General features: G+C 45.6%; 6 protein-coding genes across 6 annotated transcripts; 2 read left to right on the top strand and 4 right to left on the bottom strand.

The window, feature by feature from the left end:
• Positions 1-3: 3 nt before the first annotated feature.
• On the bottom strand, positions 4-2546 carry Arp3 (Actin-related protein 3). Its single transcript, XM_017244743.3, has 6 exons — positions 2306-2546; positions 2016-2196; positions 1638-1952; positions 873-1409; positions 729-812; positions 4-670 (listed from the first exon to the last, which is right to left on the bottom strand). The coding sequence occupies exons 1-6, from the start codon at positions 2347-2349 to the stop codon at positions 575-577; spliced, it is 1257 nt and encodes a 418-aa protein (XP_017100232.1). The 5' UTR covers positions 2350-2546; the 3' UTR covers positions 4-574.
• Positions 2547-2814: 268 nt separating this feature from the next.
• msk (importin-7 msk) lies at positions 2815-8275 on the top strand. Its single transcript, XM_017244741.3, has 10 exons — positions 2815-3303; positions 4111-4346; positions 4399-4896; positions 4956-5132; positions 5192-5337; positions 5408-6205; positions 6267-6490; positions 6552-6862; positions 6924-7393; positions 7458-8275. Exons 1-10 carry the CDS (start codon positions 3214-3216, stop codon positions 7652-7654), a joined length of 3147 nt encoding a protein of 1048 aa, XP_017100230.1. The 5' UTR covers positions 2815-3213; the 3' UTR covers positions 7655-8275.
• Positions 8276-8441: 166 nt separating this feature from the next.
• Positions 8442-11094, top strand: ldbr (lariat debranching enzyme). Its single transcript, XM_017244879.3, has 2 exons — positions 8442-8718; positions 8776-11094. Exons 1-2 carry the CDS (start codon positions 8522-8524, stop codon positions 10178-10180), a joined length of 1602 nt encoding a protein of 533 aa, XP_017100368.2. The 5' UTR covers positions 8442-8521; the 3' UTR covers positions 10181-11094.
• Positions 10292-11023, bottom strand: LOC108127682 (2-aminoethanethiol dioxygenase). The gene has a single exon (XM_017244881.3). The coding sequence runs from the start codon at positions 11021-11023 to the stop codon at positions 10292-10294; it is 732 nt and encodes a 243-aa protein (XP_017100370.1).
• A 122-nt stretch (positions 11095-11216) lies between the features above and the next one.
• On the bottom strand, positions 11217-11875 carry mRpL36 (mitochondrial ribosomal protein L36). Its single transcript, XM_017244882.3, has 2 exons — positions 11727-11875; positions 11217-11672 (listed from the first exon to the last, which is right to left on the bottom strand). The coding sequence occupies exon 2, from the start codon at positions 11670-11672 to the stop codon at positions 11286-11288; it is 387 nt and encodes a 128-aa protein (XP_017100371.2). The 5' UTR covers positions 11727-11875; the 3' UTR covers positions 11217-11285.
• A 123-nt stretch (positions 11876-11998) lies between these two features.
• On the bottom strand, positions 11999-14509 carry Uba2 (Ubiquitin-like activating enzyme 2). The gene is made up of 4 exons (XM_017244878.3): positions 14130-14509; positions 13922-14076; positions 13576-13863; positions 11999-13513 (listed from the first exon to the last, which is right to left on the bottom strand). The coding sequence occupies exons 1-4, from the start codon at positions 14271-14273 to the stop codon at positions 12007-12009; spliced, it is 2094 nt and encodes a 697-aa protein (XP_017100367.2). The 5' UTR covers positions 14274-14509; the 3' UTR covers positions 11999-12006.
• Between the last annotated feature and the right edge of the window lie 21 nt (positions 14510-14530).

Genomic DNA, 14530 nt, shown 5'->3' with positions numbered 1-14530 from the left:
GTGTTGAGCTTAAAGAATGTTTTATTGATTTAATTAATGCCTTTTCAATTATGCTTATCAATATAACAAACAGATTTCTCATCAATATTATCGTTTTCATTTTTTGTTCAATCAGTTTCATGGTTTTTCCTTCTTGTTGTGTATTAACCGACTTTTAGTTTCTTTTTTTTTCAATTATAAATATTACTATGACAAGTACAGCTTTCTCGTATATAATTGTGTAGAGAACGGGGATTTTTTTCAAGAGCTTTGTTTGGTGTGCAGACTGGTGGTGTATGTGGATCATGATCGATTTTGGCTTTAAAGTCGTCTTCTAGAAATAATGCACCTTAGTAGAGTGTAACTGGCAGACATCAGAATGGTTTTTGTTATCCTAACAGAATCACACGAAATTAAAACGATTCACACAGAGTTTAGAGCTAAACACATACATGGGAAGAAACATTACTAATACTTTAGTGTGGAATACATAATCGCAATATATATATATATAGATAGTTCGGGAAACAAATCATATTTAAAATTGGAAAAATAAATCAATAGTAATTGCTGTAGGCCGATTGGATCGGATCAATTATGTCATGGTGCCGAAAACCGGATTGTGACGGCAAATGCTTGGGCCATACTCCTCATAAGCGGCCTTTGTGTGACACACCTGATAAAACTCCGGCTAAAAATGTAAATGAGTTAGTATTACCTTCCAAGAACTCCCAGATATTAGGACTTACCGTTGAAGCCAACATACTACCGCCAAACCAAACAGCATACCGCTGCATGTGATGCGTAATCACCTGAACATCAATGGGTTTTGGCTGGAACAGAAACCGATAGTTATACCATGACTTCATTAATCTCAAGAGCTGGTTACTCACCTTAATGCGTCCCTCAGATAGATTCTCGCTAATCCGGAGACGCGTGTCTACCGAACGCTTAATGTCCCGCTGCAATCTCCTTCCAAAGTCCTTGAACATGGTAGATCCTCCGCTAAGAACAATGTTATTGTAAAGCGGACGCCGCACATCGATGGGACAGTTCTGGATGACGTTATCCACAATCTCAGACAGCGGGATGGTAAAGTCGGGGTTGGAGAACTCGGGATGGAAGAAGATCTCGGGTCCCAGGAAGCGCTCATAGCCGACATCAACGTTGAACGGCTGCTTGGTCACAGTGTTGACGCCCGTATAGTTTCGTATCCACTTGCCGGGCTCCGTGTCGTACTTGGCAAACTCTTTGGCGATGTCTGGGCATATGTAGCAGTGCTTCTCCTTGATCGCTTTGGCAGTCTCGAGGCTCTGTTCCGGTGGAATGCCGACCTCACGTTCCCGCAGCAGGCTTTGGATAAAGGAGGTGATATTGCGACCGGCAATCGGGATGTGCTTGATGCAGGAGCCAATAACGTAGCCCTCGGCCTGGAATACGAATTTCAAGATAAAATAAAGTATGACTCATTGTAGAAGATGATAAAAAGTGAAAGCAATTCATGAGCAATCCATGTTTTTTCTTAAAGGCATTCAAGCCAATGACTTTTTGTTATTTTAGTCAACATTATTGATCTGAATTGATTTTCTTTTAGCTGGTATCTACTATAGCCATGGGCGAACCCAACACAACTGATAAGATAAGAGCGTGCTACTTACCACGGGTATAACATGCGTCACTCCATCACCGCTGTCCACCACTATGCCTGTAAGGGTACGCTCCTCGGCCGACCGGGAGGCCCAACTGGCAGCCAGGGCAAGGACGGCTTGCACGGCGATGTACAATCCCGGAACGTTGAACGTCTCGAACATGATCTCGGCCGTGTACTCGCGGTTTTCGGGGGTATTTAGCGGCGGCTCGGTCAGCAGGAAGTGGTGGTCCTCAGGCTCAGCGCGCAGATACTTGAAAACGCATTGCTCCAAGAAGCGTTCCATCAGATCCCAATCTTCGACCAGGCCATGACGCACCGGGTACTACGAAAATGAGAAAGATAAACGTCAGAACTGGGTGGGAAAGCTGAAGTGGCTGCACAATACCTTTATGGAGTATCCGGTGGCATCGAAGGCCTCGTCGCCGATAAAGAAGTCCAGATCCTCGATGCCCTTTGTGATGCGCCTTGTGTTGGTGTCGCCCACTCGCGCGGACTCCTTAATGGCAATGGCCGATGGGATGATGAACTGAGGCTCCTTGTTACCGGCGAAGCCCAGCTTGGAGTATCTGAAGAAAACACATAAACAATAGATCCGTTGAGTCACACGACCTCTTTTCCCCAATTGGAAGCGACGGAGAGACCCCCTCAGGCATCCAATTGTAAAATCCAACATACCCGGTTCCAACGTCGATTACGCACGCCGGTAGCCTGCCTGTCATCTCGCTGATCTGTTTTTCGCCTTGCTGCTATTCAAAACAAATGAATTCCTGTCTGAGCTCTCGGTTGCCACTAATTTGGGACCGTTTCTGAGCCGATAAACACCAAAATCTATATATTTTCAACCACGCCTCCGCCAAACGATGTGTCACTTTGCTCTTTGTCACTCACACATGCACAGCTCACGTACTTGCAGCCGCCAGAGTTGCAACAGTGCCATTGATGGGCCTGCAACTGAATGGCGATTATTAAAAATTCTGATAAACGAATATTTTTTATTATTTTCTAAATATACAATTTAAACTTTCTAAAAAATTCTTTAAAAAAAAGTAAAAGTGATACAGGAAATCAAAAAGATAAATAAGGCTGCGTTAATATAAAATATACTGCGTTATGAAATTATATTCATATAAAAAAAGAGGTAGGCTTAGGAACTTTTAACAGTCATAGAACTATGAATCAATATTTCCTGAATAAAAAACATTTCAGTTCAAAATTTGACTGCAGCTTAAAAAATTTCAAAATAATTCGAACCAGATATAAGTTTTGCAACACGGCTTTTTGCCAATCGCTCTCTTGCAAATTTTTGCTCTCTCCCTTCAAAGTTGGCGGAAAGCCGCAAAGTACGGGTTTTCATCGTTTCAGCCAATGGTCACACTGTGAGCCTTTTCCACGTTTTTTACCTCTGGGTGCAGGGTGCAGAGATTTTTGCCAGTGGAAAAAGGAAAAGGATCAAGGATTCCTTTTTCTCAAGCAGGAAAACAAAGGATCTGCGGGTGTCGCCGCTAAGGACAGCAGTAACAGCAGCATCGACCGGCACAGAGTGCATTCGGTTTTGATAGGGATTAGGAAAACGAATCGCAAAAATGGAGGCACAAAAACTCACGGAACTGTTGCGCGCAACTATCGAGCCGAATCCGGAGCAGCGAAAGGCCGCCGAGGAGCAACTGGCCCAGGTGAGTCTCCGGCCACACACCCGAGGAAATTCGAAAGATCTTCGGGGTGGCGCCATCGTCCGAAACCATGTGCTTTTTTAATTGTTCGCTTTTAACCTCCCTCTCCCTAGCTTTGTTTTCGATGTTTGTATTTGTGCGGCAGGGTAATGGCAGTGTAAGCCGATATCGGTGGTCCTGTGTTGACCTTTATATTCCTGCCATTATTCTTTGCCCTTTACGGTTTTCATTCCGGCAACAAGTATTTATGTGGCGACATATGTGTATGTCGTACATGTATATACTATATATGCTCCGATGCCCATGTGCTTGTCAGCACTGTGGTTTTAATTGAATTCTTGAGAAATAAATTGTTAACAAATAATCGAGCTGTCGCTAAGAGGTACTACAAATACTCGAAAATTCCTGTCTAATTGGACTTATGCAATCCTACTGGGATTAGGCATACTGCCCATCCAATCAGAACATTTTGCTTAATTAGAGCCCGGCCGCAATTAACCAATTGCTTCGGCACCACTGTCCAGGCATGCTCATTACGACTGAGTCAGCATCTAACGATTTGCATGCCCCTCCCACCGCCGTCTCTCATTTCCACCCGCCGCCCCTTGGGTTAATTAACTTTATCAGCATTTATAGCCAGTGGCTCTTGGCTCCTCCATATTAGTCGAGGGCTGTGAGCAGAATTTTAAGTGCCACAACCATGTGCTACCATCGATTCTTCGAGCCAATCGAACCCAACCAACCAAATATTTCGTATTTCGCATCCGACAGCTGTGTAAACAAATCCATACATTGTTTTCTCGCCCGCAGATACACAAAATCATCGGATTCGTGCCCACCATACTGCAGATCGTAATGCAGACGACGGTGGAGCAGCCGGTGCGCCAGGCAGGTGCTGTATACCTCAAGAATTTGATAAACAGCAGCTGGTCAGACCACGAGGCCAAGCCGGGCGAGCCGATTCCGTTCTCCATTCATGAACAGGACCGTGCCATGATCCGTGGTTCCATTGTAGACGCCATTGTACATGCCCCTGAGCTCATCAGGTAAACTAATGAGATTCCACTCCTTGCCAATCTAACGTGACTTCATTTTTAGAGTTCAACTCTCCGTCTGCGTGAATCACATCATTAAGAGTGACTTCCCCGGCCGATGGCCCCAAGTGGTAGACAACATCAGCATCTATCTGCAAAATCAGGATGTCAACGGTTGGAATGGCGCCTTGCTGACCATGTATCAGCTGGTGAAGACCTACGAGTACAAGCGCAGCGAGGAGCGAACGCCCCTCAACGAGGCCATGAACCTGTTGCTGCCCATGATCTACCAGCTGATGGTTCGCCTCCTGACCGAGCAGTCTGAGCAGTCGGTGCTGCTTCAGAAACAGATCCTTAAGATCTACTTCGCTCTTACGCAGTACAGTCTGCCGCTGGACCTTATCACCAAGGAGATCTTCTCGCAGTGGATGGAAATTTGTCGCCAAATCGCTGATCGGGATGTACCCGATAGCTCTCATTTGGACGATGATGAACGCACCGAATTCCCCTACTGGAAGACCAAGAAGTGGGCTCTCCACATCATGGTCCGCATGTTCGAGAGGTAAGCTTGAGAAAAATGAAAATTTCTTAACGAAATATTAAAGCTTTGTTTTTTTTCAGGTATGGCAGTCCCAGCAACGTGGTTAGTGAAAAGTACCAAAAATTCGCCGAATGGTATCTGCCAACGTTCAGCCAAGGTGTACTGGAGGTGCTTCTCAAAATCCTCGACCAGTACCGCAATCGCATCTACGTTTCGCCGCGTGTTCTCACGAATGTGCTCAACTATCTGAAGAATGCGTCAGTATATATCATTTTTATGGAAATCCCACAATATTATTTTTAATTAAAATTTGTAGTGTAAGCCACGCCTATACCTGGAAGCTAATCAAGCCGCACATGGTGGCAGTTATCCAGGATGTGATATTCCCCATTATGTCGTTCACCGACTCCGATCAGGACCTGTGGGAGAACGATCCCTACGAATATATCCGTCTGAAGTTCGGTAAATACAACGAAACCTTTGAAACTAAATTATAAACATATAATTATAAACTATCCACATTTATTCTCAGATATATTTGAGGACTACGCCACGCCGGTTCCGGCTGCGCAATCTATGCTGCATTCCATGTGCAAGAAACGCAAGGGCATCCTACCCAAGGCCATGGGCACAATTATGCAAATCATCACGTCCCCGAATGCGGACAACAAGCAAAAGGATGGTGCCTTGCACATGATTGGAACACTGGCGGATGTTCTGCTGAAGAAGGCTCAATATCGGGACCAAGTGGAGTCTATGCTTACTACCTATGTATTTCCAGAGTTCCAGAATCCCGCTGGCCACATGCGGGCGCGTGCCTGTTGGGTTCTGCACTACTTCTGCGAAGTGCAGATTAAAAATCCCCAGGTCCTGGCCGAGATCATGCGGCTGACTACGAATGCCCTGCTGACGGACAAGGAACTTCCAGTTAAAGTGGAGGCGGCCATTGGCCTGCAAATGTTCCTGTCATCCCAAGACGACGCACCTCAATATGTTGAAGGTCAGATCAAGGAGATCACCAAGGAGTTGCTCACCATCATTCGTGAAACTGAGAATGAGGATCTGACCAACGTAATGCAAAAGATTGTCTGCACCTTCACCGAGCAGCTGCTGCCGGTGGCGACCGAGATTTGCCAGCACTTGGCAACCACCTTTAGCCAGGTTTTGGAGTCCGAGGAGGGATCCGACGAGAAGGCCATCACCGCCATGAGCCTGCTGAACACTATCGAGACACTGCTCAGTGTGATGGAAGAGCATCCCGATGTCCTGCTCAATCTCCATCCGATCGTTATCAATGTGGTGGGACACATTTTCCAGCACAACATTACTGGTGGGTTCAGTTGAGATACCATAACTGAAGTCCTTGATTTTGAACTTGAATGTCCTTTCAGACTTCTATGAGGAGACCTTCTCTCTTGTCTACGATTTGACGGCCAAGTCCATCTCTCCCGAGATGTGGCAGATGCTGGAACTGATTTACCAAGTGTTCAAGAAGGATGGCATTGACTACTTCATTGACATTATGCCGGCTCTGCATAACTATGTGACTGTCGACACGCCCGCATTCCTCTCCAATCCCAACAGGCTGCTGGCTATTCTCGACATGTGCAAAACGGTAAGAAGACTCAACTGGAACTAATATTGAGGTTTTCATTTCCAAATCTTTGCTATTTTAGATGTTAACTAGCAGCCCTGGCGAGGATCCAGAGTGTCATGCCGCCAAACTGATGGAGGTTATCATCCTTCAATGCAAGGGCCAGATCGACTCAGTGATACACATGTTCGTGGAGCTGGCTCTTTCGCGCTTGACGCGTGAAGTGCAGTCTTCGGAGCTGCGAACCATGTGCTTGCAGGTGGTAATCGCAGCACTCTACTACAATCCTCAACTGCTGCTCTCTATTCTGGACAAGATGTCGCAGCAGAATAACGAGTCGATTAGCGCGCATTTCATCAAGCAGTGGCTTCACGACACCGACTGCTTCTTGGGGTAAATATTCCAAATTCATTTTGAATTGAAAAAAATTAATTTTTATAAAATTATCATCTAGAATTCATGATCGCAAACTTTGCGTCCTGGGCCTGTGCACACTCATCTCACTGGGCGAAGCCAAGCCACAAGTTTTGAGTGAGGTAGCTGGCAAGATCGTGCCAGCTCTAATCCTGCTCTTTGATGGACTGAAGCGTGCCTACGAGTCGCGTGCTCAGGAGGAGGAGGAGGAAGAAGAGGAGGACGGTGATGACTGCGAGGAGGCTCTGTCCAGCGACGAAGACGATATGGACGATATGGCTCCCAATTATCTAGACAAACTGGCCGAGTTCACCAAGTCCAAGGCAGGTGAAGCTGGCTTCGAAGTTACGACTGAAATTAAGGACGAAGATGCGGACTCTGACGCTGAGGCCGAAGAGTCGATTGAAGATCTGAACGAGACGGGACTTGAGTCGTTCACCACGCCAATTGACGATGAGGAGAACGAGAGCGCCATTGATGAATACTGGACGTTTAAGGAAGTTATTACAGGTAGACTTTTACTATTCGCACTCTAATCAGTAACCTCTAACTATGGTTCTTTCTTTAATTATAGCACTTTCTGCTCAGGACCAAGTCTGGTACAACTTGTTGACATCGAACCTGACCGCCGATCAGGCCAAGGCGCTGCAGGAAGTGGTGGTTACCGCCGATCAACGCAAGGCCGCCAAGGAGTCAAAGCTGATTGAAAAGCAGGGTGGCTTCGCCTTTCCTCAGACAGCCGTGCCCACGTCCTTCAAATTCGGCTCCTAAATGAATCAACTGAATTGAAATGACCAGATCACCAGAGACTTGGTTCAATTTCTGACTTGAATGTTTCTCTTATTCTTTCCAAAAAAAAAAAAACAAAAAAAACTAAAACAACAACAAAAAAACACTAACAACGTCAAACAAACACATGTGGCGTGCTGCTAATGGCTTTAAGGCATTCTCCTGGTTTTCGTACACTCCGTGTACCAAATGCTGCATTCTTCGACCAAAAGCGGTCGATTCAAGCAGCGGTGAGACCGCACCTATATTTATTGTAGATTTATACTTTATTTCCTACTTCTTGGCACTCGGCTGCCAACTAAATTATGATAACTTAAGTCAAAAGTCTATTGTAAATCTTTGTATGTAAACAAATCGAAACGAAACGAAAACAAACACGTCGAGGACGAAAAAGGTCTCATGTAATGAGATTGTGCCCACCCGCACGCCCCCCAGAACTCCAAAAAAAAACACGGCAATTCGGTCAGAAGATGAGAATTCAACGAAGAGCATTTCACATACATTTTCTTTATACACACATAAACGTATATATTTTACTAAATGGAGCGATATTTTTGAAAAATAAACAAAAAAAACATTTTTAACGTTTGAACTGGAGAAAAACCATCTCTTTTATACGGTTTGTTTGTTGCGGTTATGAATCGAGTGATTATTTTCAAAGATATATAATATCTATTATCTTTTTGTACCATTTGAATTTCGTAAATTTATAAACTTTTCGCGCCTTCGATAAATGCAGATCGATAAATAGTGTTGCAAAATGGGAAACCTATTGTTCCTTTCCCGCACTGCTCCATGCCGCTTTGATTTTTGTTGACAATTGAAAAAAGTAAATAAAGTTGTGAAACCATGAAAATAGCTGTGGAAGGATGTGCCCACGGCGAACTGGAGCGGATCTACGACACCATTGAGGTGATTGAAAAGGAGAGCGGCACCAAAATAGATCTGCTGCTATGCTGCGGCGATTTCCAATCCACCCGGAATATCGAGGACTTGCAGACGATGGCGGTGCCCAAGAAGTACTTAGATATTTGCACTTTTTACAAGTAAGGAGGATAATTGTTCTGCTGAATAAATAATAAACTGATTACTTGCCCAATTAGATACTACAGCGGTGAACGAGTAGCGCCAGTTCTCACAATTTTTATTGGCGGCAACCACGAGGCTTCTAACTATTTACAAGAACTTCCGTATGGAGGATGGGTTGCACCCAATATTTACTACCTCGGTTATGCCGGGGTAGTCAATGTCAATGGCGTTCGCATTGCAGGTGTCAGCGGCATCTATAAGGGTCATGACTTTCTCAGAGGACATCATGAATATCCCCCTTATACAGAAGCAACATGTAGAAGTGTCTACCATGTGCGCCAGCTGGAGGTATTCCGACTCAAACAGCTATCGGGAAAAATAGACATCATTATGTCCCATGATTGGCCGACGGGAATCTACGAATATGGAAACAAAGCTGAGTTACTACGGAGGAAACCTTTCTTTGCTGACGATATGGAAAGCGGAAAGCTGGGTAGTCGGCCCCTGGAGGAACTTCTGAAGGCGTTGCAGCCAGCATATTGGTTCGCTGCCCACCTTCACTGTAAGTTCGCTGCTTTGGTTCCGCACAATTCAAGCCAAAAGCGACCAGTCGATGACAACCAATCGAGTAGCAGTAGTAGCGAGGATGAAGACGACGAGAATGAAGTTAAAAGTAAACCTCCTCCCACATCAACTCCTCCTGTTTCTGTCACTAAGTTTCTGGCTCTGGACAAATGCCTCCCTAGAAGAGGATTCCTCCAAATAGTAGACATTCCTAGTGATCCGATAGAGGGGAAGCCTCACCTGGAATACGACGCCGAGTGGTTGGCCATCTTGCACAGCACTAACCACTTGATTTCTGTCAAAGAAAACTATTACTATTTGCCCGGAAAAAAGGCAGGTGAAGTCACAGAGCGCTATAATTTCACACCCACAGAGGACGAATTGGAAGCAGTGACTGCAAAGTTTCAGACTCTCAAGGTTCCAGAAAATTTTGAATGCACAGTGCCAGCTTATGATCCCGAAAGTCAGTCCAACTATAAGCACATGACATTGGGCCAACCTCAGCCGCAACTTAATCCCCAGAGCAATTCATTTTGTGCTGCTCTCGGGATAGATGATCCACTCTGCTTGGCTTTGTTGGCCAATGGAAAGGACTTACCAGTGGCGAGGTCTTTGGAAGAACCAAAGGCCTCGGAAACAGCGTCGGAGAGTGGTGAAGACGAAGAGGCTGAGACGGAGAAAACCAGTGAACTTTTGGTAACTCCAACGAAAAGAAAACTCAACTTGGCCTTGCCAGCACCTGTCCAGGTGTCAGAGGAAGTGGACATACCAGAGGAAATGGAGGAAGAGACAAAAGAGCCAGAAGATGCCCCCAAGACAGAAGAGCCCCTCAAGACAGAAGAGAAGGTCCCTAGTCCCAATGTAAAGAAACTTAAACGACGCAACCAGAACATATATAACGCTGAAGAAGATTAACGAACAACAAATTCCGTGATAGCGGAACAAATTAAAAAAAAGAGGCAATTTTATTTAAATAACACAGCTGGGCGAATAAATAGGAGGGTAAGATACCGGAAAAGCGACGAATCACTGATTCCTTGGCACGACGGCACTAGCCGCATAGCATTCATCGGCAACTTGAAACGCAGCTCGCAGAACAGTCTCCGGGGTATCAACCACATCGCAGTAGTAGGTGACAGGGGAGGGTATGCGATGGAGCTGCAGCTGCCCACCATCTGTTTTGGGTCGATAAAAGCGGCACTGGCGAGGGCCATATATGGGCATATCCGCATCGTACGGTGGACTTAGAATATCAAAAAAGGCGGCCACACCTCCGTTTCCCGTCTGGGCAACCTGGTGGAAGTTCCTCTTCCTTGGGGTCAACGTGGCGCACGGAGTATCAGGTGTAACCAGGCATGGCTCCTCAGCATTTACCTTAACCATTGTGGGATGGGGATCATAGGCTAGAGGATCATCCGATCCGAGTTGTTGGGAATAGCTCTGTACCACCAGTTGGCCCCAAATGCAACGGAGCAGTCCAAACATCATGGGATGGTCGTGGAGAGGGATGTTACTCGATCCTCTGACTATAAACAAACTCATGGAGAAGCGCTCGTCCTCGAAAATGTGCATGTAGCTGCAGGGTGCACGGTTAGCGGCCAGGCTCCGGAATAGGTCCTCACGTAGGTGGAGGTCCCGGTGTGTCAGTTCATCTGTTAGCTGTCGTAGATGTTGAAGATTAGCTTGGAAATTGGCATGGTTCGCCCGGTCGAATGTTTTAAAGGCCTGCCGCAGCACATTGATGAAGTGCGTCGTCATTTTGATATGATTTTCAGGCTATCGTGACTGCTCTGCAGCCGTAACACAGCGCTGACGTCAGGCGGTCAAGACTCCGGGTGAAAAAAAGCAGTCCACGGTTACGGCAAGAGTGACTAAAATCTCCGACTTCACAAATCAAGATAAACAAAACAACAGCTGCACGGGACAGTGTTGAAAAGTCTGTTATGACTGCTTCGATTCGTAATGTTATATATATTTTAAAACAAATTTATTTAATTGAAAATGCTTTTAACTAGTTAAGCTAATAGCCCCGTTCCTTGGACTGAGTAGCATGGGTCAGGATCCAGGACTTGTAGTCGCGTTTCTTCATCGACATTTGCTTGTGGCGCGGGTGCGTGGGACAGATGACATAACCCCGTTCCTGACGAACAACAATGTAGCAATCCTTGCATCGTCGCTTCAGACGCCCCTTGACCTTGAATCCAGCCACCTGCTGCAGTAGGGTAAGACAAGGAGTCAGAAGTCCCGGTCGCTGTGCTACAACATTCGAGCCGGTCATAAGTTGTGTGTTTTGGGAGGTCACCATTGGAATGGCAGTCGGGCGCACAAGCATGTGGAAGCCCCGAGCGGCACTAAGGCTATTCCATACGGAGGAGCCTTGCTGCAGAATTCTGCTGACCAAAGACATCTGCAAAAGCAATTTTCAGTTAGAATTTACACAAAATTCTTTCAAAGAACTTACATTGTGCGGCGATCCAAATAAACGATAACACAAATGTCCCCTAGTGTTACCCAACACTGGTCACCAAAGTCAATCGGAATCAAAATTTAAACAAAATTGTTTGATGTTTAATGGTTTTTCATTTTTTGTAGATTATGTACGTATGTATCTTTAAGAAGGAAATACAGGTTTTTTTTTTAACAGCTTCAAATCAAAAATGGTCTTCAAAATAAAAAAAATGCATTTCTGTAAAAAACTAGAACATCGTAGAATGTGGCTGATGACTTATTCGAATGTTTTCTTAATCAATATTGATGATTTCAACGGGAGTCGGATGTTCATCCAGCCGGGAGCGTTTGCACTGGGTGGGCCCAGCAGCCTCTTCGTCGGAGGAGTCCAGAATCTCTGTGATGTCCTCGTCATCATCGATTACTTCAGTGCTGGGTTTGCGCTTCGTAGCTGTTTTCGGTGAACTCTGCTTATCACTGACGACGGCAGCTTCTTCTGCAGCAGTCTCATCTTCCTCAATCAACAGACAATCATCGTCGTCGTCGTCCTCCACTATCGTAGGTCGACTCTTCTTTGAAGTCGATGGACCATCGTCGGCGGCAACTTCATTTCCATTAGCAGATCGCTTTTTGGCCACTTTTTCTTCTGATTCTACCACGGTTTCCTCCTTATCCTGCTCTTTCGGTTTCAGTTGGTTGGGATCGGCAATAACTTCAAACAGAGCCTCATCCCTCTCGGAATCGAAATGAGAAATTATAATGCTCAGCTCATAGTTTTGGAAAAAGTCGTCACACTTGAGAATCACACCATCCACGATGTTCATTTCGCTCAGTAGCTTTCCCTCGTTGCTCTCGGTCTCGCCCTCCTCTGAGGATATAAGGATCGAGCCGGTGCTCTCCACCGTAACATCAGGATTGAGCATGTTGAGTGTCTTGATAAGCACATCGTCGCGCAGCTGCTTGATGTTTACTTTCTTGGTGTCAATTTTAAGCCCTATAGCTGGATCACTGGAGCACACATAACAGTTGGGGTTGGGCTTGGGGAAAAATAGTTCCGGTACAAGGATCTGGTTACGTGCGTTCAACCGCAATCGGGTATAGACTGCCTTGCACTGTTCCCACTTGGATTCCAAGACATTGAATGCCCGCATCACGGAAATTCCCGCCGTAATGGCATTAGTTGTGGCAATAGCGGGTATTATGTTGCCCGCCATTGACTTGATTTCGAATCGAGATTTTTGCTCTATATTGAAGATGTGAGATCGAACGTTGGCGCAGGCAGCCACAAAGTCCATGGCGGGGCGATCGTCCTTGTCCCACACTAAAGTATCATCACCCTCTAGCTTTAGCAAAGAGGCCCTCAGCTCCTTCAAAGCATTGGCAAAGATGTGGGCACTCTCCTCAACGCTCCATACCTTGTGGTGCTGTTTGGCGAATTCCGTCTCGCCATCGGCCGCCCCTTCTGGTAAAAGAGTATCCCATTGAACTGGAACGGGTGCCTTGCGCGTCTTCCAAAGATTCGACATGCACAGCAAATAGTTGATGTCCTCGTTAAAGAACTTGTTGAAGAGCTTTCCGGCATCGTAGTTGCAGTCCTTGGCCCACTGTCGCGTATTAATGCGCACTATATTGCCGTTGGCGGCAACGCCAACTTTATCCGCTTCATCTTTATCCGCTTCCTCATCCTTTTCCTTATTCTCAGCATCTGCCTCCCCATCTTTTTCTGATGCATCCTTGGCATCTGGATCGGCGGCATCGGGTGAAATGTCTTCATCTTCCTGCGACTCCCCAAAGAGTTGACTGAAAATGAATAAGGGTATTGTAACAACTCGGTTGGAGAAGAATAAGTCAAGCAAACTCACTTGAACAGATGCTTGGCCCACACTATGCAGTGAATCGGCTCTGAAGGGGTGTTTCGAATTGTGCACCCCGGGAAACTACGCTGCGCCTCCTTAGGCATACATTCATAGCACTGTGTCAGTCCCCGCTTGATGAGCTCCACTTGTCCATTATACCCAGAAGTGCCACTTTCGACCAAAGGCACATCAGCATTTAAACACATGCGATTCACATGATTTCTGGCGGCCCTGTTGTCCAAAGCACTCAGCACAACATCGAACTTCTTGAAGAAGTTGACACCATAATCGGTTCTGCAAATAGGAGATGGTTTAAAATCGTTTATGAAAGTTAAAGTAACTTAGCACTCACGATGTAACGCTGTCATGATATGCAGTAATCTTGGCATCTGGATTGAAGCTCAAAGCACTCTCACGCGCCACACGCGCCTTTGACTTTCCAACGTGCTCGCGATGGAAGAGGAACTGACGGTTCAAGTTGCTCAAATCAATAGTGTCCAGATCGATCTAAAGTTTTAATTAAAGTTTTATTCGATTAACAAGTGGCTGATATAACTTACAATTTCTATATCCGTGAAGCCGCTGAGCACAAGGTTCTTGAGCACCTCGCAGCCAATTCCACCAGCTCCCACGACAAGAACCTTTGACTTTTTCACCAGCTCCTGCAAGGACGCCGGGAAAATGCCATCAATAGCGGCTGCCATTTTCGTTCAAGTTTATCTTTATTACGAATAAACTGTTATAGGAGAGGGGAATTTTTTCTTTTTTTTTCGGCACAAAAATTGCAAATAAATCTGCGAAGACGCCGCCGGCTTAAGTGTTGGACAACGACAAAAGAAGGTAGCTTAATATCACTGTGATTTTTATTGTGACTGAAACTGTGATATGCTAAAAACGACTTTGGCACCTTTTGTATATATTGTTGTTCTATATAAGTTTTTTTTTTTTTTGAAATAATAGC

The sequence above is a fragment of the Drosophila bipectinata genome, chromosome 3L (assembly GCF_030179905.1).
Source record: "Drosophila bipectinata strain 14024-0381.07 chromosome 3L, DbipHiC1v2, whole genome shotgun sequence".
NCBI classification, from domain to species: Eukaryota; Metazoa; Arthropoda; class Insecta; order Diptera; family Drosophilidae; genus Drosophila; species Drosophila bipectinata.
This window is presented reverse-complemented; position numbering and strand designations above follow the sequence as displayed.